The sequence below is a fragment of the Megascapheus bottae genome, chromosome 25, assembly GCF_031878675.1.
Source record: "Megascapheus bottae isolate mThoBot1 chromosome 25, mThoBot2.hap1, whole genome shotgun sequence".
Classification (NCBI taxonomy): domain Eukaryota; kingdom Metazoa; phylum Chordata; class Mammalia; order Rodentia; family Geomyidae; genus Megascapheus; species Megascapheus bottae.
In genome coordinates this window covers 18,314,363-18,335,609 of record NC_143533.1, presented here as the reverse complement: position 1 = coordinate 18,335,609, position 21,247 = coordinate 18,314,363, and the positions used below count along the sequence as shown (strand labels likewise).

Here is a 21,247-nt window from a genome sequence, read left to right as displayed (position 1 = left end):
GTACCACATACACAGAAAAGGCCGGAAATGGTGCTGTATCTCAAGTGGCAAAACTCTAACCCTGAGAAAGCCCAAGGACAGTGCTCAGGCCCTGAGTTCAAAAGTCCTGACACTGGCAAAAAAAAAAAATTAGTGATGGGTACTGGTCATCTGTAATGCCAGCTACTGAGGGACTCCATATCTCCAAAGTAACCAGCAAAAAGTTGGGCTAGAGGCAACTGTACAAGTGTAAATACCAACCAAGTACAAGCAAGTAAGCTGAATTTAAAACCCAAGTATTAGAGAAAAACAAGAACATGAGCTCCAACAGCCTGGCTCAATAACTTGTTTCAGACATGTCAAACATGAAAATAAGCTCAGATTCTTGATACTGTTTGTCACAGTACTTCTGAACGCAAACTAAGTCACCAGATCAACACTTGTCCACAGAGGAACAACCTGTGTCCTGAAAGGAATGACCCAAAAGTTCACGAGTTTACTTTTAGGATTCATTAATATGTGTGCACTGGGGCTGGGGATGTGGCTTAGTGGTAGAGTGCTTACCTAGCATGAATGAATCCCTGGGATTCAATTCCTCAGTACCACATTAACAAAAAAGGCTAGAAGTGATGCTGTGGCTCAAGTGGTAGAGTGCTAGAGTAAAAGAAGTTCAGGGACAGTGCCCGGGCCTGAGTTTAAGCTTACATTATTTGTGTACTTGTGTGTGCATGTGTGGTTAGTGAGGGAAAGACACTTCCTAAGAAAATTGTGGAGCATAAGAAAATATTAAAGTCTAAATATAAAAGTGTTTCACTTTTTTATTTTATTTATTTTTTTGTGGGTCATGGGGCTTGAACTCTAGACCTGGGCGCTGTTCCCGAGCTCTTCAGCTCAAGGCTACCGCCCTACCCCTAGAGCCATAGCTCCACTTCCCGTTTTATAGTAATTAATTGGAGGTAAGAGTCCCCCATTTTCCAGTGATTAATTGGAGGTAAGTCTCCTGTTCTTTAGTGCCTGGGCTGGCTGCCTTTGAACCTCTTGAACCTCAGTCCTCAGATTTCAGCCTCCAGAGCAGCTAGGATTACAGGTGTGAGACACTGTCAGGCTAAGGTATTTCACTTCTGACTGATTTATCAAGATTGCAAAGAGCTTACCAAGCTCTATAATAAAATGAACCAAAGCAAAAACCCAAACCACTCAAATAAATTCCCAGAGAAGGAAGGAATTACACTGGCTCTTCTCACTGCGGGGTGAAGGGAACTACAACATCAAGGTACGGGGAATCCTTAGGGTGATAAAAATGCATCCGAATCCTGACAAGTCTTTACATGTGTTGAAAATTTACAGAATCATACACCCAATGAAAAAGTAAATTGTTTTCCATGATAATTTTAAACTTTTAAAGGAAAAAAAGTAAGTTTTTTTTTTGAGGGGTTGGGGGAGTCTTTTAACTTTCCTTCACATATTTATGCACAATTTTTAAGCCAAAGTATACAATAGCTTTGAATTGCAATTTACCTATTAGATGAGATCTAATTTTATAGTCAAATTGATTCTCTCAAAGATACTCAAAACACCTTGGTTATCTCATATTGTTACACTATCTCACTTTGCTACCTGATATATCAGATATATTTGTATTTGGTTATCTGAAATTGGATAGGGAACGGGGGAAAACAAGATGAGGGGTGGGGGAGGGGGGAAGGGAAATGGGGACCATGACATGTGAAAGGGTATCAATGTGTGGGAATTAAGGTACCATTTATCTGGCAAATATCATGTAACCCTTCTATTAATTACAATAAAAAAATATATTAAAAAAAAAGATACTCAAAACATAGTTCTGAAAACAATGACCTCTTTCAGAGTTCTATTCTCGTGTTCTTGCCAGTTTATCTTTCTTTTTTTTTTTTTTTGCCAGTCCTGGGCTTGAGCTCAGGGCCTGAGCACTGTCCTTGGACTTTTCTCAAGGCTTGAGCTCTACCACGTGAGCCTCAGCACCACTTCCAGCTTTTTTCTATGTATGTGGTAACGAGGAATCGAACCCAGGTCTTCGTGCATGCTAGGCAAGCACTCTACCACTATGCCAAACTCCTGGCCCCCAGTTTATCCATTTCTAAAAAGTCATACTGAAGATTTCCCTATTTTAAAAGCATCACCGCAGGCTAAGTGCTCAATTGCTAAGAAATTTAAGACCCTTTTAAGTTTTATACTGCCAATTTTAATGAAAACAGGCTATTTTACAAGTTCTTTTTCATAAATGGTATGGATACCTAGCATGTGTTTTCACCATATCCATCTTTCAAAAATAATCACAATATTTAAGAAGCTGAATGCCTCACCTGCCTTTTCCTTTTCTCTTTCAAGTCTGTGATGGCAATACCGTGCTTTAATATGACTTACCAAGAAACCTCTGTGGAACATTTATTCAAGCCTTCAAGATTAACACTTTAAGCCTGACGCAGGTGGCTTTCAAATTATGTCTGCAGACTGATCCCACCCATCCTCAGAAGTGGACCTTGGGAAGCACTTCGACCCGTATAAGGAGGAGGCTGGCCCTTGTCCACCAGTGATTTTTGTCCTGGATGCCCCCCAAGAGTAGCTTGGAAAATCCAAGCAGAGTTAGACTTATTGCAGAAGAGCCGCTTCTTTCCCTGAAATAAGCCAACACTAACATCCTCCCCTTTAGAGCCTCCCCTACCCATCATGCCACCACGTGCAAATTAAAATGACAATTAGCTACCAGAGAGCAGAAGAGAAATGCATCCAAGGAAAAGATCTCTGGAAGAATATTCTAGTGACTTTTTTTGTTTATTTCCCCCAAATACTCACAGGACTAAAGTTTCATGAGTAGTTGACAAATGTGGGGCTTGGCTCAAGGGGTAGGGTGGTAGCCTTGAGCTGAAGAGCTCAGGGACAGCGCCCAGGCCCAGAATTCAAGCCCCACAATGGGGGGAGGGGGGGGGCGGGGATGTAAGCTGGGCACTGGTGGCTCAAACCTGCAATCTTAGCTACCATTTGGACAAGAAAGCCTGTGAGATTCTTTTTTCTTTTCTTTTTTTTCTTCATCTGCCTTACCCTTGAGCCAAGCCCCACTACCCATTTCTAGAGGTTAATTGGAGATAAGAGTCTCAGGTCCTTTTGTGCCGGGCTGGCTTTGAACCTTGATCCTCAGATCTCAGCCTTCAGCGTAGCTAGGCTAACAGGTATGAGCTAGGAGTAGCTAGGATTACAGGTGTGAGTCACCGTGAGGCTTCATTTCTAATTAATCACCATCAGAAGTGGTAGAGTGATAAGAGTGTAGAACAAAAGAGATCAATCAGAGACAAGTACCCAGCCCCATGACCACCCCCCCCCCAAAAAAAGTCAGAAAGGGGCCGGGAGTTTGGCCTAGTGGTAGAGTGCTTGCCTAGCATGCACAAAAACCCGGGTTCGATTCCTCAGTACCCCACATATATATAGCAAAAAGCCGCAAGTGGTGCTAAGGCTCAAGTGGTAGAGTGCTAGCCTTGAGAAAGTCCAAGGACAGTGCTCAGGCCCTGAGCTCAAGCCCAGGACTGGCAAAAAAAAAAAAAGTCAGAAAAATAAAAATGCAGATCCATGGGTTTTAGACTGAGTTGGTCCACTCTTGCCTTCTAGAATAAGTCTACAAGGAAATATTTCCTTCTACTTATATGCCATTTCCTAGAAAGGCTTTTTGGTTTCGTTATTTTTTGTTTGTGATACTGAAGGTCGAACTCAGGGCCTGGGCATTGTCACTGAGCTTTTTTTGCTCAAGACTAGCACTTTACCACTTGAGCCACAACCCTACTTTCTGCTTTTTTGGTGGTTGATTTGAAATGAGTCTAACAATCTTTCCTGCTCAGGCTGGCTTCAAACTGTAATTTTCAGATCGCAGCTTCCTTTGCCATACCTTTTTTGCCTTAGGCAATCCTGGGGCTTGAACTCAGGGCCTGGGCACTGTCCCTGAGCAATTCTTTTGCTCAAGGCTAGCACTCTACCACTTAAGCCACAGCATTACTTCCAGCTTTCTTCATGTGGTACTTAGGAATTGAACCCAGGGCTTCATTCATGCATGCTAGGCATGCACTCTACCACTAAAAGCCACATTCCCAGCATATTCATTTATTTTTAGGTGGTGTCTTATGGTTTCTTTTCTCAGTACTAGCCAGCCCAGCACTGATTCTGCCACCTACAGCCTCTCCCTCCTTTCATGGCTGATAAGCTAGCCAGTTTATCAGCTTCTTGGTTGAGATGGAGGTCTCAGTAGCTTTTTGCTCAGGCTGGCCTCAAACTCCAGATCCTCTCAATCTCTATCTCCCATGTAAACAGGTACAGGAATAAGCCATTATTCCCAATCTTCCCTAAAATTTTTAATTGTATAATATTTACTGAATTGCATAAGCTATAGTGGTACTAGCACGAGCTATAGTGGTATTATACAGCCAACAGGAAAGAGACTTCTATGAATAACTTCCCTACCCCAATACCAAGCCCTGGACAAGGGATATGACATAGACATACTGCAACTCTGAATCAGTACCATACCTTCTGCTCCTGAGCCTGATGTTCCTTTTCAATGGTCTTCCTGAGAGTAGATTCTAAATTATCCTTCTCTCTGCACACTTCTAGGTAACATTCCTGTACAGCAGCCATCTCCTTATTCATTTTATCCAGTTCGGACCTTGGACACATAAAGCCAACAACTAAATGACCACAAGACAAAGTGCAGACTAAGAATTTTCCTCCAGATGACTAGAGGCCAGGAGAGTATCATCTCCTTTTTTTTTTTTTTTTTTTTTTTGTCAGTCCTGGGCTTGACCTCAGGCCCTGAGCCCTATCCTTGGACTTTCTCAAGGCTAGAGCTCCACCACTTGAGCCTCAGCACCACTTCCAGCATTTTTCTATGTATGTGGTACTGAGGAATCGAACCCGGGTCTTCGTGCATGCTAGGCAAGCACTTTAACCACTAGGCCAAACTCCCGGCCCCCGAGTATCATCTCTTATACCAAAAGAGGAGCCAACCCTTTCCAGTCTCACCTGAGCTGTAAGTGAGTCCCCTCATACACCTCAAAGAGCTGTTGCTTCTCCAAAGCATGCTTTGCTAACAGGCTCTCACGTATCTGGGCTTTCATAGCTTCATGGTGCTGATGGTATGTCCTCTCACACCTGGCAACAGAGAGTAGAGTCTTAAAGCAATGTTGGCCATTACTAGAAACAGACTAAAATTGCTTTGCTTCCTTCCTTCTTTTCTTCCTATTGTCTACTGCTAATTAAGGACAGATTGCTTTTCTCCAAAACAGTAATAATTTTACAATCGACTTTTATGAGGATCTTCAAATTTTTCTTTCTTCATGTTTCCAGAGGGGGGGAAAAAAACCTTGGATGTGAGACCATCTTAGACCTTCCAGACAGAATTGTTTCTGTTGAAGACTTCTAGGCAATTAATTGAAACATCCAGGGTGTGGTTCCAAACTTCATATGTATTAATATGCAAATACAAGCAGTATCCAACTCACAAGTAAGTTATGCTCCAAAAGTCTGTTTCAAAGTTTATGATTTGGTATTTGGAAGACATATTTCCTTCCACAAATTTCTTCTTTATAAAAAGTAATTTCCCAGGTTAGTCTTAAAAAACGAAAAACAAAAGAAAGGAAAAGAAAAAGCATACGAAAAGCCGGAACCAAACCAAATCAAATATTCAGCGTCTGAAGTATGTTTCCAAAGTGCCACAGAACTCAACCCACTTCATAATGCTGTTCCCACAGAAAAATTCTAATCAGAGAAGCCAGACATCTCTGACAATCCAAGATCCAATGAAGGGCCTGGGAGACTAGCCTAGTGGTAGAGTGTTTGCCTGGCATGCACAAAGCCCTGGGTTCAATTCCTAGGTACCATATACTCAGAAAAAGCCCGAGTGATGCTATGGCTCAAGTGGTAGAACACTAGCCTTGACCAAAAAGTGTCCAAGGATAGTGCCCAGGCCCTGAGTTCAAGCCCTAGGATTGGCAAAAAAAAAAAAAAAAAAAAAAAGCTGGGCGTGGTGGCTCACGCCTATAATCCTAGCTACTCAGGAGGCTGAGATCTGAGGAACAAGGTTCAAAGCCAGCCTAGGCACACAGAAAGATCAGAAACTCTTATCTCCAGTTAACCTCTAGAAAACAGGAAATGGGGCTCAGCTCAAGGGTAGGTTGATAGCCTTGAGCTGAAGAGCTCAAGGACAATGCCCAGGGATAGGGTGGTAGCTTTGAGCTGACAAGCTCATAGCACCCAGGTGAGTTCAAGCCCCATGAGCCACAAAAAAGATCCAATGAAGAGTTTACCTAGCACTTTCTTAAAATCTTTTTATGAGGGAGGGGAGTAGACTTGGACAAGGGAACCCAGGAGAAAAACTTCACACATCTACAATAAACCTTACCTATCCATAACTTCCTGCTTATCACGATCAAAGTCCTGTACCATTTGTCTCATTTGATTACATAAGGCTTGATTTGTAGCTTTCAGGTTTCCTTCAGCTTCTTTAAGCTCCTAAACACAAAAAAAGTATTTCAAAGAAATTAAAAATCATTTTTTGGACTAATCTAACCATCTTAATATCTTTCTGTGCTTTATTTATCCTAGAATATTGACAATCTCATTTTCATAATTATATAAAATAAAAAAATCTCATACTTTGCTAAGAACATACATATACAGTAAAATAGCTTTCTAATAAGGAATTAAAACTTTGTTTTGAAATATAAGAAAATTTTAAACTAATGTTGGGCGTGGTGGCTCACATCTGTAATCCTAGCCGAGATCTGAGGATCAAGATTCAAAGCCAGCCCAGGTAGTCTTGAGCTGAAGATCTCAAGGACAACGCCCAGCCCAAGCCCGGGTGTAGGGTGGTATCTTTGATGAGCTCAGGGACAGTGCCCAGGATGAGTTCAAGCCCCATCACTCACACACACTCACACACATATACACACACACACAGTTTAACTACAAAAATAATGTAGCAGAGCAAGCTAACAAACTAAATCTTACAAGTTAGCATTCTTCTGCCACCATCTAGCAAGGTTTTTCTTTTTGGCCAAGGACTGGCTACAGAAGAAAGAATATCTCTATCAGCCATGCTAGTACACAGAAAGGAAACAAAATTACACAAACCATCCAATGAAACTGTACCAAAACTTCCAAGTAAAGGGAAATAAACGTATACAAAGTTGTCTTCTCTCACTATATTTTCAAAATGTCTATTTTAACTTCAGGAGGGAGAAAGGGATAGAGAAAGAGAGAGGGAAAGAGAAAGGGAGAAAGGAGGAGGCAGAAGAGGAAAAGGATGAAAAGGAGAGGGGGACAGAGAAAGAATTGAGTACACACAAACATGCTTGAACTCATTGCTCGGATGGTGTCCCTGAGATTTTTTTTTACTACCACGTGAGCCACAGCTCCACTTTTGGCTTTGTGTTTGTGGTAGTTAACTAGAGGTAAGACTCTCATACTTTCCTGCCTGAGCTGGCTTCAAACCTGAATCCTCTAATCTTAGCCTCTAAGTAGCTAAGATTATGGACGAGAGCCACCAGTGCCCAGCTACAGGACATTTTTAATTACCTGATTTTGTTGTTGTAAAGCTTGGACTTCATTTTTAAGTTGCAAGATGTCATCTTTGACAATCCCATCAGAAGAAGAGACGTCGTCAAGTTCTAACTGATTAGCTGGTTTTTCTGCAGTATCTGTTTTAGACTAAATATTAAAAAGACAAAACTATGTAATCATCTGAAATAATTTCATACTTGCCTAACTTAGCATAAATAATTTCCACAGATCTTCCATATTGCTAAAATAAAATGCAAATTACCCAAACCAACTAGCAAACACAATTAACATGAGTGCAAAAATAACTGATCTACAGACCCTCCACAAATTATGTCTTCCATAAGCCATGCAAATCATGGTCCAAAATTTGTCAGGTATAGAAAAGGCTTTCACCATATAACGAATGATTGTTGTCCTTAATGTACTATGTTGTCTCTCATCTCCTTTGCTGTCCCTTGGTTATCTTACATTGGTATAGTATCTCACTTTGTTATCTGATATATTGAATTTATTTGTATTTGGATATTTGAAATTTGATAGGGAAGGGGGGAAAACCAAGACGGGTGGGGGGTGTGAGGGGGGAGAGAAATGGGTACCAAGACATGTGAAAGGGTATCAATGTATGTGAATTAATGCACTTTCTATCTGGCAAATATCATGTAACCCTTTTACTAATTACAATAAAAAAAAAAAGAAAAAAAAAAAAAAGAAAAGGCTTTCACTTGCATTTCTTCTGCTCCCTGCAGAGTGAAGCTCTCTCCCTCCCTTTCTCTCTCCCTCTTGTATATGAATATTCTTATCTATTCTCAATAGCTCCTTATTCACTGAAGGAAGAGGGGTCACAAACTTTGTACTATTTATACTTTTATCTGACTTGTTCCTTGTTCAGGTGTTTAGCTGGTTCTCAGCTTCTATAATGTTTGGCAGTGTTCCCTCAACCTCGGGTGAGAGTAGGTATTATCTCGTGCCCATGCAGTGGAAGACTACCGAGGCTTCAGCTCAGTCTACCAACTCACAAAAGAGCAGCAGCCTTCCTTTTCTTTCTTATTAGTTTCCTTCTCAGGAGAGGCTAAGAAGATTCTTAAGATCTTTCTCATGTAACAGTTTTGGGTCATTTTTTTTTTAACAACTTCCAGTTTCTAAAGATTGGTGAGTTTTTATTACTGACACTGAAAATAGCATGTACTAATACTGAAAGCCTCTACTTATGACCAGATTTTAAATCAAGTTCTGACAGATCACCATGTGCCAAGCACACTGGCACTCAGTACTTGTACTAGTCAGCACAGCTACTTTAAGACCTTTGCAAAGGGAGGGATCATTTGAACATCTAACAAAATTCCCCTAAAGGTAGAATACTGAATACATAACCCTCAAAAAAAAAAAAAAAAGCCAGTAACAAAAAAAATTTAAAACAAAAACTATATGGCTTAAAAAGATCATAGATCGGCTGGGCGCAGTGGCTCATGCCTATAATCTAGCTACTCAGGAGGCTGAGATCTGAGGATCTTGGTCCAAAGCCAGCCCAGGCACTAAAGAATGGGAGACTCTTATAGCCAACGATTTATTAGAAAACAGGAAGGGGGGCTGCCCAGAGTTCAAGCCCCATGACCCACCAAAAAAAAAAAAAAGATTATGGATGGGGACTGAGAGTTTGGCCTAGTGGTAGAGTGTTTGCCTAGTATGCACAAAGACCTGGGCTCAATTTCTAGGTACCACATATAAAGAAAAGGCAGAAATGGTACTGTGGCTCAAATGGTAGAGTTCTAGCCTTGAGAAAGCCCAAGGAGAGTGCTCAGACCCTGAGTTCAAGCCTCAGGACTGGCAAATGGAAACATTCTGAGTTGGCCACTGAACATTGCCTATGGAGGTGTAACTTTAACCTTGAACTTTAGGTAAGGCAAAGATCTTTACTAGGGTCCTCTGTCTCTGTCACTTTTACTCACACGCACATACACAAACACATGCCTTTATTATGTTCATTAAAAAAATTAGTGTGGGGCTGTGAGTTTGGAATGCTGGTAGAGTGCTTGCCTAGCATGCACGAAGACCTGGGTTCGATTCCTCAGTACCACATACATAGAAAAGTCAGAAGTGGTGCTGTGGCTCAAGTGCCAGAGTGCTAGCCTTGAGAAAAATGCCCAAGGACAGTGCCCAGGACCTGAGTTCAAGCCCCAAGATTAGGGGGGGGAAAAAAAGGGTGGATTTGGACTCTGAGGGCTAATTAAGCCCTGTCTGGCATTTCTAAGGCCTTTATCATAGTTTCCCATAACAGTCCAGCTATTGAACTGCAATGAGTGGCGTAATATTTGATCTACTTCCCATCATTGCAATCTTTCCATTTTCATTGTGAGAATAAAACTGAAGCTACATATTCTGGTTTTATACAAAAACTGTTTTATAACTATAGATGGGCAAAAATTCAGCTTTACATTAACCACTACTATGAAGTCCTATGACAAGGAAGGAAACCTTAAAACTCTGAAGTAATTTTAAATTGTGATATAAAATGCACAACAAAGTATGTATAATGCAATGAAAATATATCATTATTAGTGTTCATATAAAAATGTGAATGAGTCTATCTATTAAAGAATTTTTCCTGGCTGCCTTAATTCTCACAATGTGTATTTCAAAATACTTGGAGAAGAATTTTGATACAGTTCTCTTCTAAAAACTACCCAAAGCTGGGCACCAGTGGTTCATGCCTATAATCCTACCTACTCAGAAAGCTGACATTTAAAAATGCAGTTCAAGGCTGAGAGTTTGGCCTAGTGGTAGAGTGCTTGCCTAGCATGCATGAAGACCCGAGTTCAATTCCTTAGTACCAGTACATAGAAGAAAGCCAGAAGTGGTGTTGTGGCTCAAGTGGTAGAGTTCTAGCCTTGAGAAAGCCCAAGGACAGTGCTCAGGCCCTGAGCCCAAGCCCAAGTCTGGCAAAAAAAAAAAAAAAAAAAGATGCAGTTCACAAGTCAGCCCAGACAGCAGACTCTGATCTCCAATTAACCACTCAAAAGCCAAAGAATTATGGCACAAAGTGATAAGCACAAGCCTTGACCATAAAAGCTCAGCAAACAGCCCCCAGGCCTAAGCTCAAGCTAACATCTAACCCTCCCCCTCCCCAAAAAAAACTAACAGAGGAGTTCACTATCATCTATTTGATCTCTTTGGATTTTAAGATAGATATGACCAATCTTTTTGGGGTGTCATTACTAGGCTTTGAACTTGGATCTGGGTGCTAGCCTAAGTAGATAGTTGGAGATAAGAATCTCATGGACTTTGCTGCCTGGACTGGCTTAAAACTGTGATCCTCAGATCCCATCCTTGTGAGTAGTTAGGATTACAAGCATGAGCCACTGACACTTGACTCTCCTTTTGGGCCTTTATTAAAGAGTTCAGATAGGGTGAGCTTGTAGTCGCATGTCTACTCCCTAATCCTACCTGCTTACTTGCTATATACTTCCATACTCCCCACATGGCTCAGTTTGTTTCCCACCTTCTCGCCTAGATTTGTCATTCAGGATGGAGCTCAACATTCTTTCCTGCAAGATTTCCCTGAGACCAAAAACAAGCAGGGACAGTTATTCCCACCAGCTTCTAAAGGGGTGAAATGAACCTATGAAAGTCAAAGGCCGAAGGTGAATGTTCAAAGTGCAAAAGTTTCCTTCATGGCATCGTTTTGTAACGACTGCTTTAACTCTCCAGGAGGTACAAACCTCAACCCTGGTGCTTTTATCTTCCTTCATTTGTTGGAGGTCTTCAATCATCTTCCGACAGTCCTTGAGATCATTCTGTAACTGGGATACTAGATGGCGCTTCACTGAGTTACTCCCCAGCAGCTGCTGCACTTCTGCCTTCAACCTCAGGATGACCTCATCTTTGGAAAGCTCCTCTGTTGGGACCTCTGGATGCGCAACGCTGATGGAGAAATTGTGGGGTTAAACCAAGGAACATGGTTCTTCCTCTGAAGCTCTAGTCACAATGGAGACTTTTTGTGTATGTGTGTGCCAGACCTAGGGCTTGAGCTCCAGTCCTGAGTACTATCCTTGGGCTTTCTCCAAGCTAGGGCTTTATTACTTGAGTTACAGCACCACTTCAGGCTTTTTCTATGTATATGGTACCAAGGAATCAAACCCAGGTCTCTGTGCATGCTAGGCAAGCACTCTACAACTAGGCTAAACTCCCAGCCGTGACCATGTTTTTCTACATATATACTAGTATGGCAAAACAATTTTGTTAAGCTTTTTTACCCATTTTACTTTATTTTGCAGTGCTATGATTAAACCAAGGGCCTCACACTTGCTAGGCTAGTATTCAACCACAGAGCTACAGCCCCACAGATACTAAGGTGGGAGAAAAAAGAATGTTACACACCAATCATCCTAACTAACCATTGGTGTTACCCCATCCTATCCCATTTAGTCCCTCCCTCTCTCCCTCTGCCTGTCTGCCTCTCTCTGCCTCCCTCAATGTCTCTACTAGCAACTAAACTGACAGACCTAGAGACTAGCAGGTGCTAGCAGATAACATCTGTAATCCTAGCTACTGGGGAGCCTGAGAGCTAAAGATGACCATTCAAAGCCAACACAGGAAGGAAAGTCGATGAGACTCTTATCTCTAACACCGGAAAACCGGAAGTGGTGCTGAGAATCATTATTGGTAGAGTGCTAGCCTTGAGCAGAAGAGACTCACGGACTTTAGTGCTGGAGCTAGCTTTGAACCTTGATCTCAGCCTCCTGAGTAGTTAGGATTACAGGCGTGAGCCACCGTGCCCAGATGGCTTTATTCTTGATGTCCTACAGCCTCCAAAGTAGCTGGTAATCATAGGCATGTGCCACTAAAAAAAATGTTCATTGTTCTTTAATTTTGGTGATTCTAAATAAAAACTATTACACTATTGCACAAATATGAAGAGAGAAGTAAAAATATTGGGTAATTTTTTTTTTTTCCTCTAGACCTAGGGCTTGAACTCTGGGACTGGGTGCTGCCCCTGAGCTCCTTTGGCTCAAGGCCAATGCTCTACCACTTTAGCCACAGTGCCACTTCCAGCTTTTTATTTATTTTTTTTGGTCACTGGACTTGAACTCTGGGCCTGGGTGTTATCCCTGAGCTCTTCAGCTCAAGGCTACCACCCTACTCCTTGAGCCACGGTGCCACTTCTGGTTTTCTGGTGGCTAATTGGTGGTAAGAGTGGGGACTTTAGTGCCCCTCAATCCTCCGATCTCAGTCTCCTGAGTAGCTATGATTACAGGCCTGAGCCACCATGCCCAGTTCCTGCTTCCAGCTTTTTTGAGTAGTTTACTGGTGGTAAGTTTCATAGCATTTACTGCCCAGGCTGGCCTCAAACCTCAATCCTCAGATCTCAGCTTCCTGAGTATGTAGGATTCCAAGTGTGAGCCACTGGTGCCCAGTAGGTTTTTTTTTTTTTTTTCAATGTTATAAAAGCTCTTATATTTCTATTTATGCAATGTGTATGTGTACATATGATACTCAAATCACTTCTCTTCCTCCAAAAGTAGATATAACTGCAGATAGCATTACGTAAGAAATACACTACAAAGTGTCCTCCTATACTGTCAGATATGAACTAGCACTTACTTCCTCTTTTCTGCTTGAATGCTGACCATTGAACTAGCACACCACAGGGTAGCCAAGAGGCAGAGAAAGTGCTTGCTAAAATAACTTTCTCTTCTTTTCTCAAAAAGGAGTGGGATGAGGAGGGAGCCGGAGGTGGTAGGTAGCCACCTCCACCAGCATAAGGCTCGCTCCCTGGGCCCTATGGAAGTTGGATCCCCTTAATCCAAATAAACTGTGGTCGCTTATGAAGCCTGCAGAGAAGACCAAAGGGAAAAGGCATTCCACTTGTTAAATGTTTATTATTTGAGTTTAACAGCCAACTATAATAAGGGAGAGAGGAAACTGTCTGCAAGTTGCATACAGATTTAGCTACTCAAATTCCATGAATGTAAAATAGAACTTTGAGGCTAAACCCTTAAATTTTACTAGGTGGTAGCTTAAGGGACGGGGTAGGTGGGTGATAAAATCTGCACTGGGTATTTGGGTCAGCTCAAGTTAACAAAGAACTAGAATTCTCAACATGGAAATCATTAGCTTCCTAAGGATCATAGTCTACCAGAGGAAAGGCACCAATCTTTTTCTTTCCCATATCCTTTAAATTTGATCTGAGAATAAGTATTTTTCATTTTCTCAATGCCAAATTATCATCTATTAAACCACTGGTAGGTGGGATGACTATAAGCTATGTGTTTCTTTCCTTCAAATTGTCCTGCCTGTTCTTGGGTGTCTTCTTACTGAACCTCAACAACTAATCACTCTGAGTTGTTTCTCTACTTTCTCAGCTGAAACAGATCATTCCTTTTACTGTAAGAGGACAGACATGACAGCTACAGTTTGTTTATCTTCAGAATAACTTAAGAATTGTGGCTATGAATGCTGACCAATAATAAAGCATAGAAGTAACTAAGTGTGAGGACTCTCCTAGCAGAGGATTACAATAGCGCAAAACCTAGATACATAAGGCCATATAGGATGAGGCTAAATGAAAGGATCTCCAGGATATGGAAACAGGAGCTTTATCTTGTGTGATTGCTGTTCTTTTTTTTTTTTTTTTTTTTTTTGCCAGTCCTGGGCTTGAGCTCAGGGCCTGAGCACTGTCCTTGGACTTTCTCAAGGCTAGAGCTCTACCACTTGAGCCTCAGCACCACTTCTGGCTTTTATCTATGTATGTGGTACCGAGGAATCGAACCCGGGTCTTCATGCATGCTAGGCAAGCACTTTAACCACTAGGCCAAACTCCCGGCCCTGATTGCTGTTCTTAATGTACTGTTATTTCTCTTCTCTTTTGCTGCTGTGACCTGGCATATTGTATATTATTTATTTGTGTATTTGCATATTGTTTATTTGTAATAGGGAAGGGGGAAAACAAGATGATTGGGAGTGGGTGGGGGAGGAAAATGGAGACAAAAACAGAAGAAGGGGTATTAATGTGTGAGAAGTAATGCACCTATCCGGCAAATGTAACTGTAACCTCTCTATAAATTACAATAAAAAAATTTTTAAATTAAGAAAAAGAAGTAGCGGGGGAGGGAAGTGAAAGGGTATCAATGTACGTTAATTAATGCACCTTCTATCTGGCAAATATCATGTAACCCTTTTACTAATTACAATTAAAAAAATGCAAAAAAAAAAGAAAAAGAAAAAGAAGTAGCTAGGTGTGTTAATGCACACTTGTAAAACTCTACACTCAGGAGGTTGAAGCAGGTAGATCACAAGTTTGAGGCCAGTGGGGCTACAAAGTGAAACATGGCTAGAAGGAAAAAAAGAAGTATTAAAAGAGTAGGGGAAGCCAGTTGAGGTGCCTCACGCCGGTAAATCCTAGCTACTCAGGAGGCTGAGACCTGAGGATCAAGGTTCAAAGCCAGCATGGGCACTAAAGACCGTGAGAAAATCGGAAATGGCACTGTGGCTCAAGGGGTAGGGCAGCAGCCTTGAGCTGAAGAGCTCAGCGACAATGCCCAGGCCCAGGGGTAGGGTGGTAGCCCTGAGCTGAAGAGCTCTGGGACAGCACCTAGGCCCAGAGCTGAAGCCTCACAATCGACAAAAAATTAAAAAGAAAAAGAATAGGGGCCAGGAGTTTGGCCTAGTGGTTAAAGTGCTTGCCTAGCATGCATGAAGACCCGGGTTCGGTTCCTCAGTACCACAATACATAGAAAAAAGCCAGAAGTGGTGCTGAGGCTCAAGTGGTAGAGCTCTAGCCTTGAGAAAATCCAAGGACAGTGCTCAGGCCCTGAGCTCAAGCCCAGGACTGGCAAAATAAAATAAAAATAAAAATAAATAAAAAGAATAGGAGAAACTGGATGCTGGTGACTCACACTTATAATCCTAACTACTCAGAAGGCTCAGATCTAAGGATTGGGGTTCAAAGGCAGCCATGGCAGAAAAGTCCATGAGATGCTTATCTCCAAAAAACTACTCAGAAAAGGCCTGAAGTGGCACTGTGCCTCAAGTGGTACACTCCTAGCCTTGAACACAAAAAGGCTCAGGGACAGTGCTCAGGCCCTGAGTTCAAGCCACAGGACCAACAAAAAAAAAGGAGGGGGAATTGGGGGAGGATGAGGAAAGTAGATCATGATGAAATATGTAAAAAGTTAAAACATACATGTACTTGAATATGGCTATGTATATATACTCAATTCCATGACCAATCATGGCACAAACTAAAATAAATAACAAGTTAAAGAAAAATCTTTTATATAATTAAGTACAATCAAGGGGTACAAAGAATGAAGTTTAAGGCCAAAAGATATGACTGTCATGTAAATGGGTTTAGCTTGGAGGAAGGTGGAGGGAGTTGGTGCTCAGGTGTTAATTCTGTTGCTGTGATTTTCCTGAGCAAAGTGCTGTCACCATTCTGAGCTCTATCTAGTGTTTTCAGCTCAGACATAGTAATAGTAGAGACAAAATCTGTCAAAAGACTGAGAACACAAAATTTTTTATAAAGTATGTATTGATACATGTTTTATGTTTGCTTTTGCTTTGATGTCGATTTTTGTTCCTGGAGTTTAAATCTGGGTCCTTATGCTTGCCACTTGAGTCACATCTCTCCTATCCCAGTGCTAAGTATTGTGCTTTCAACAAACAGGAATATTAACTAAAAAAAAAAAAAAAAAGCGGGGGGGGGGGGGGGGTGTGCTGGGAGCATGGCCTAGTGGTAGAGTGCTTGCCTAGCATGCACAAAACCCTGATTTGATTCCTCGTTACCACATACATGGAAAAAGCAGGAAGGGGTACTATGACTCAAGTGGTAGAGCACTAGTCTCTGGAAAGGACAAGCACAAAGTTCTCAGTTCAAGTCCTGCATGCACACCAGAACAATTTAGTAATGCCGCTAAAACCAAGTACTCAGAGGCAGAGACAAGAGGACAATAGTTAAGGGGTTAACCTGGGCAAAGTTAGCTTGAGACTTTATCTGAAAAATAAATATAAAGACAAAAAAGCAGGCCGGGAATTTGGCCTAGTGGTTAAAGTGCTTGCCTAGCATGCACAAAGACCCGGGTTCAATTCCTCGGTACCACATATATAGGAAAAGCCGGAAGTGGTGCTGAGGCTCAAGTCCTAGAGTTCTAGCCTTGAGAAAGTCCAAGGACAGTGCTCAGGCCTTGAGCACAAGCCCAGGACTGGCAAAAAAAAAAAAAATAAATAAAAATAAAGACAAAAAAGCAAATATACAAAAAACACAAAAGAACTAGAAGTAGTAGTTTTCATGGTAGTGTTTACAAGAAAGAATCTTTGAGCTTAAACCCTAGTATCACACATACAGAAATAAATTCCTAAACATACTCTTCATATTCAAACACCCCTGATCAAGTCTTTGGTACATGGGAACACCTGTTTACCAGTCAGGGTGACTACACTATTCATTCAATACCTGTTAACTTTGGATTTTATCCAGTTGACCTTCTTAATACCCAGATCCACATATGATTCCGTGAGTTCTATATTTAATTCTCCCTCTGAGTCACCTGGAAGTATTCCCAGCTTTGCAGCAGATTCATAAAGAGAAATCTCATTTCTGAGTTCTGTTAATTCCTCCTAGAACACAAAATTATTGAAAAATAATTTTTTCCTTTTCCTATCTGAAAAAAAACACTGCTTCAAAACTTTGTTTTAATGATTATTTGAAAGCAGAAAAACTTCAAATACTCGATTATTACCATGCATTCTAAGTAACTTCATAGAAGCCAACCCAAATTAGGTTTCCAAACAAACCAAATGGATGTATGGGACAATGACTGGATTACTGGATGGATGGACGGATGGATTGGATGGATGGAGGGAGGGAGGGAGGGAGGGAAGGAGGGAAGGAGGGGAATGGGAGGGGGTGGAGGGGATGGATGGAGCAAATGTAGGTAGTTTCTCATACTTCTAATCCCTTATATTTTCTCTTTCATGAATACTGTCCCTCAAGATGAGAGACAAAATCCTGCTTTTTGGCTTACTTCAATTGAAGACCAATTACTTGGTTTGCCAAGAACATGCTGTATTTTAGCTTGCCAGGGTGAACAAGCAAAATAACTCTTTCATCAGAGGTAATCCTGGAACTCTTTCTTCACCACAGTCTCCTCTCTCATTTCAGCGGAAAATGTAAGTAGCATGGGGGAAGGGGGAAGGATGTAAGAAAACCATAGCTAAATTAAAATCCCCCACACCTGAGAATAACTTCTGTCTGGCATACACCTCCAGATGCTCAACTGTGAAGGAGGTGGTGGGCAGACCAGCGGGAAAGGGCAGGGCTCTGGCTCTGCCATTGGCTTCAATACCCAACAGTGTGGGGGAAGAGTCTGCTGAACTAACTTGGGCTGGTCTGAGGATGATTCTGCCACCTGTATTACATAGAGGAATCGAAGATTGAAAAAGGTGATGTCACTATTGCCTAGTTCGGTTCCATGGCCTCTTCCAAATGCTATACTCACTTGCAAAGCCTTGTTCATGTTTTCGCTCAGAGCATGTGCCTTTAATGCTTGCTGCAGTTGGAATTGAAGCTGAGCTACCTCCTGTATGGAGCCTGCAGAGGAGGAAAAAAAAATGTAGAACACAGTAAATATAAGGGGATAAAGAACCACTGCAAAAAAGGGTGTGACTCAGTTGCTAGAGCACCTGCCTAGTAAGCCCAAGACCCTGAGTTCAATATTTAGGCCGGGGGATGGGAGTTTAACCTAGTGGTAGAGTGCTTGCCTAACATGCACAAAGACCTGGGTTTGATTCCTCAGTACCATACATAGAAAAAGCCAGAAGTGGTTCTGTGGCTCACATGGTAGAGCTCTAGCCTTGAGAGAAAGCCCAAGGACAGTACTCAAGTTCTGAGTTCAAGCCCTAAGACCGGCTAAATAAATAAATAAATAAAAGATATACTATGGTGCCCTACCCTGCATATCCTTGGTTTCCTGTGACATCATTATGAGTCACATAAGCCAGAGGGTAAGAACTTAAGAGCATTTTTTAAAATTTTGCATATGCCTTTCATTTAGTTTATTTCAGAAATATCCTGAGTACAAGGCAGAACACAGTCTATGTAGTGTCTCCATTATCTATGTTCACTTTATTTGAAGAACACTGTTAATGCAGACATTAACAATACCTACTTCAAGCAGTTTAATGGTTGGTAATTTTTATTTGCTACTTTGTTTTGCCTGCATTTTCCAAATAAAATTTTCTAATAAAAATGAGCTATATCTTTACATGTATATAATACTATTTCAACAAAAAACCATAGCCAGGTGCTGGTAGCTCACACCTGTAATAGTAGCTACTCATGGAGATCTGAGACCTCAGTTCAAAACCAGCCCAAGCAAATAAGCCCATAAAAGTCTTGTCTCCATGATAAAATAATGGCATTTGCTAGGAAGTGAATGGAACTAGAGCAAATCATGTTGAATAAGTCAAGACCAAATGAACAAAAGGCGCATGGTCATCTATGTAGAAATAAATCTGATAGGCTATATATTCTACAAACATATTGATATGTATCTATGATATACAAAGATTCAGCTTAATTTTAATTATGTTCTTACATTTATGTGCCAGTGAATGTACATTTTTTTCTTGAATACCTGTTTGTAGAACATGACATTTGAAGTATGATGTAAAAACTCAATTTTAATAAAAAGTTTTAATTAAAAAAAAAACTCTGAGCTGGGAGTTTGATCTACTGGTAGATTGCTTGACTAGCATGCACAAAGACCCAGGTTCGATTCCTTGATACCACATACATAGAAAAAAGCTGGAAGTGGTAGTGATGCTGAGGCTCAAGTGGTAGAGCTCTAGCCTTGAGAAAGTCCAAGGACAGTGCTCAGGCCCTGAGATCAAGCCTACGACTGGCAGCAGCAACAACAACAACAACAACAAAACCCTCTTTTCTCTAACTACCAAAATGCTGAAGTAGAGTTGTGGATCAAGTGGTAAAGTACTAGACTTAATCACAAAAGGGACAACATCGAAGCCCTGAGTTCAAGTCCTAGGACCAGCACCAAAAAATAATAAAACAAGCAGCATAAATAGTTTGGTTTGTTTGTTCCTATATGACCTCTCTCTCTGCATATTATAGGGTTTTTTAGTGGTGGGATCTAAATTTAGAGCCTGTGCTTACTAAACAGGTATTCTACCACCCATCCTTTCTTGCTTTGTTATTCTCAGATGGGATCTTCTGTCTCTTCTCCAGCTTCAAGAGACCACAATCCTCTCACCTGTTTCTCCTGGTTAGTTAATACTAACTAAAAGTAGACAAATGTCATGCCCAGCTTAATGACTAAGATAGGATCTGGCTAACTTTTGGCCTAGGCTGGCCTCATCTGCCCAGTATCTAACTTTCTCTAGCCTTCAGAAGATATAAAACCAGGAGGATACCCACCTGACTGCAACAAGTTGGCACACTGGTTCTGACTTTCTTCTAGGCTTCTAGTCAATCTGGTAATGATCTCTGTCTTCTCCAATCTGACCGCTTCTTGATTCCTTTCCAGTTGTTTAAGCTGATCTTTCAAATGAGAGCAAATGCTTTCCTACACAGAAATTGAGTTCAAGAAGTCATGTTGTGACCAGCTCTAACACATAACAAATTCTGAACAAAGTTAGGAAAATACATGTGTGGATCTTGAGTGAGGCTTCTTCTTCTCAGTCTCTTTCTTTTGCAATTGCTAAAAGGTGACTTCCAAAGTTCCCTTCTTTTCCACATTCACAAAATGCTACTATTCTAAAATTAGAATCACTGATGCCAAAGGGAATATTTGCCTTCCTATTCGCATTTCATGCTGTCAGTACCAAAGCAGGCAGGGACACTGAGGGCAAATCAGTTTGAATCATGGAATTTTTATTCCAATCCAGAAAGGACAGAGATCACCACATGGAAACTTATTCTATTCTAAGAAGCCTAAAGCTCATTCTGTTCCAGGCTTCAGGGCTGCCAAAAAATATCCTGTCCTTCCTCTGAAATTCATTTAAACTGAATCTACTTCCTCTATTCTCATTTTATCTTTCTCTTTGCTGTCTCCTCAAAGGAGTCTCTGCAATGCTTTAAACATAGCAAGCGCTGCACTTGACAAATGAAGAAAACATTAATTGCATGTTTGTGTCAATGTGTGTGAGACAGATTATATGAAGAGGTATTAAAAACAATTATGGGAGCTAGGAAGTTTGGTCTAGTGGTAGAGTGCTTGCCTAGCATGCACAAAGACCTGGGTTCGATTCCTTGGTATACCACATGCATAGAACAAGTCAGAATGGTGCTGTGGCTCAAAGGATAGAGGTCTATCCTTGAGAAAGGCAAAGGACAATGCTCAGTTTTTTAGTCCAAGCCCCAGAACTGGCAAAAAGAAAATATAAATATATATATATACATATATATATATGGACTGTGAGGCCAGTAATATGGCTCAATGGTAGAGTGCTTAGCTATCATGTGCAAGGCCCTCAGTTCAATTCCTGGCACTGCAAACCAACAAAACCCCACAAAGACAGATATGTTTGGGAATAATGTGCCATGAGAGTCTGGAGGCCAGGTTGAAGAAGCCATCAGTGGAGACTGCACCTCCTCTCATCCACATATGGAAGCCCATGCAAAGCCCAATAACCTGTGCCACACTCAGGAAAAAAAAAGAAAAAAAAAAAAACTGCGTGA

General features: G+C 41.2%; 1 protein-coding gene across 8 annotated transcripts in view; it reads right to left on the bottom strand.

The window, feature by feature from the left end:
- The window catches only part of Cep152 (centrosomal protein 152), a 75,497-nt gene that overhangs the window by 26,106 nt on the left and 28,144 nt on the right, over window positions 1–21,247 (bottom strand). For all 8 annotated transcript variants that reach the window (XM_090358448.1, XM_090358453.1, XM_090358447.1 and 5 more), the window contains 8 exons: window positions 19,985–20,132; window positions 18,051–18,142; window positions 17,006–17,169; window positions 11,274–11,475; window positions 7,573–7,704; window positions 6,398–6,507; window positions 5,020–5,148; window positions 4,528–4,663 (listed from right to left, as the gene is read on the bottom strand). In XM_090358448.1, the coding sequence (XP_090214574.1) occupies window positions 4,528–4,663; window positions 5,020–5,148; window positions 6,398–6,507; window positions 7,573–7,704; window positions 11,274–11,475; window positions 17,006–17,169; window positions 18,051–18,142; window positions 19,985–20,132 (1,113 nt within the window). The remainder of the gene's footprint in view (window positions 1–4,527; window positions 4,664–5,019; window positions 5,149–6,397; window positions 6,508–7,572; window positions 7,705–11,273; window positions 11,476–17,005; window positions 17,170–18,050; window positions 18,143–19,984; window positions 20,133–21,247) is intronic.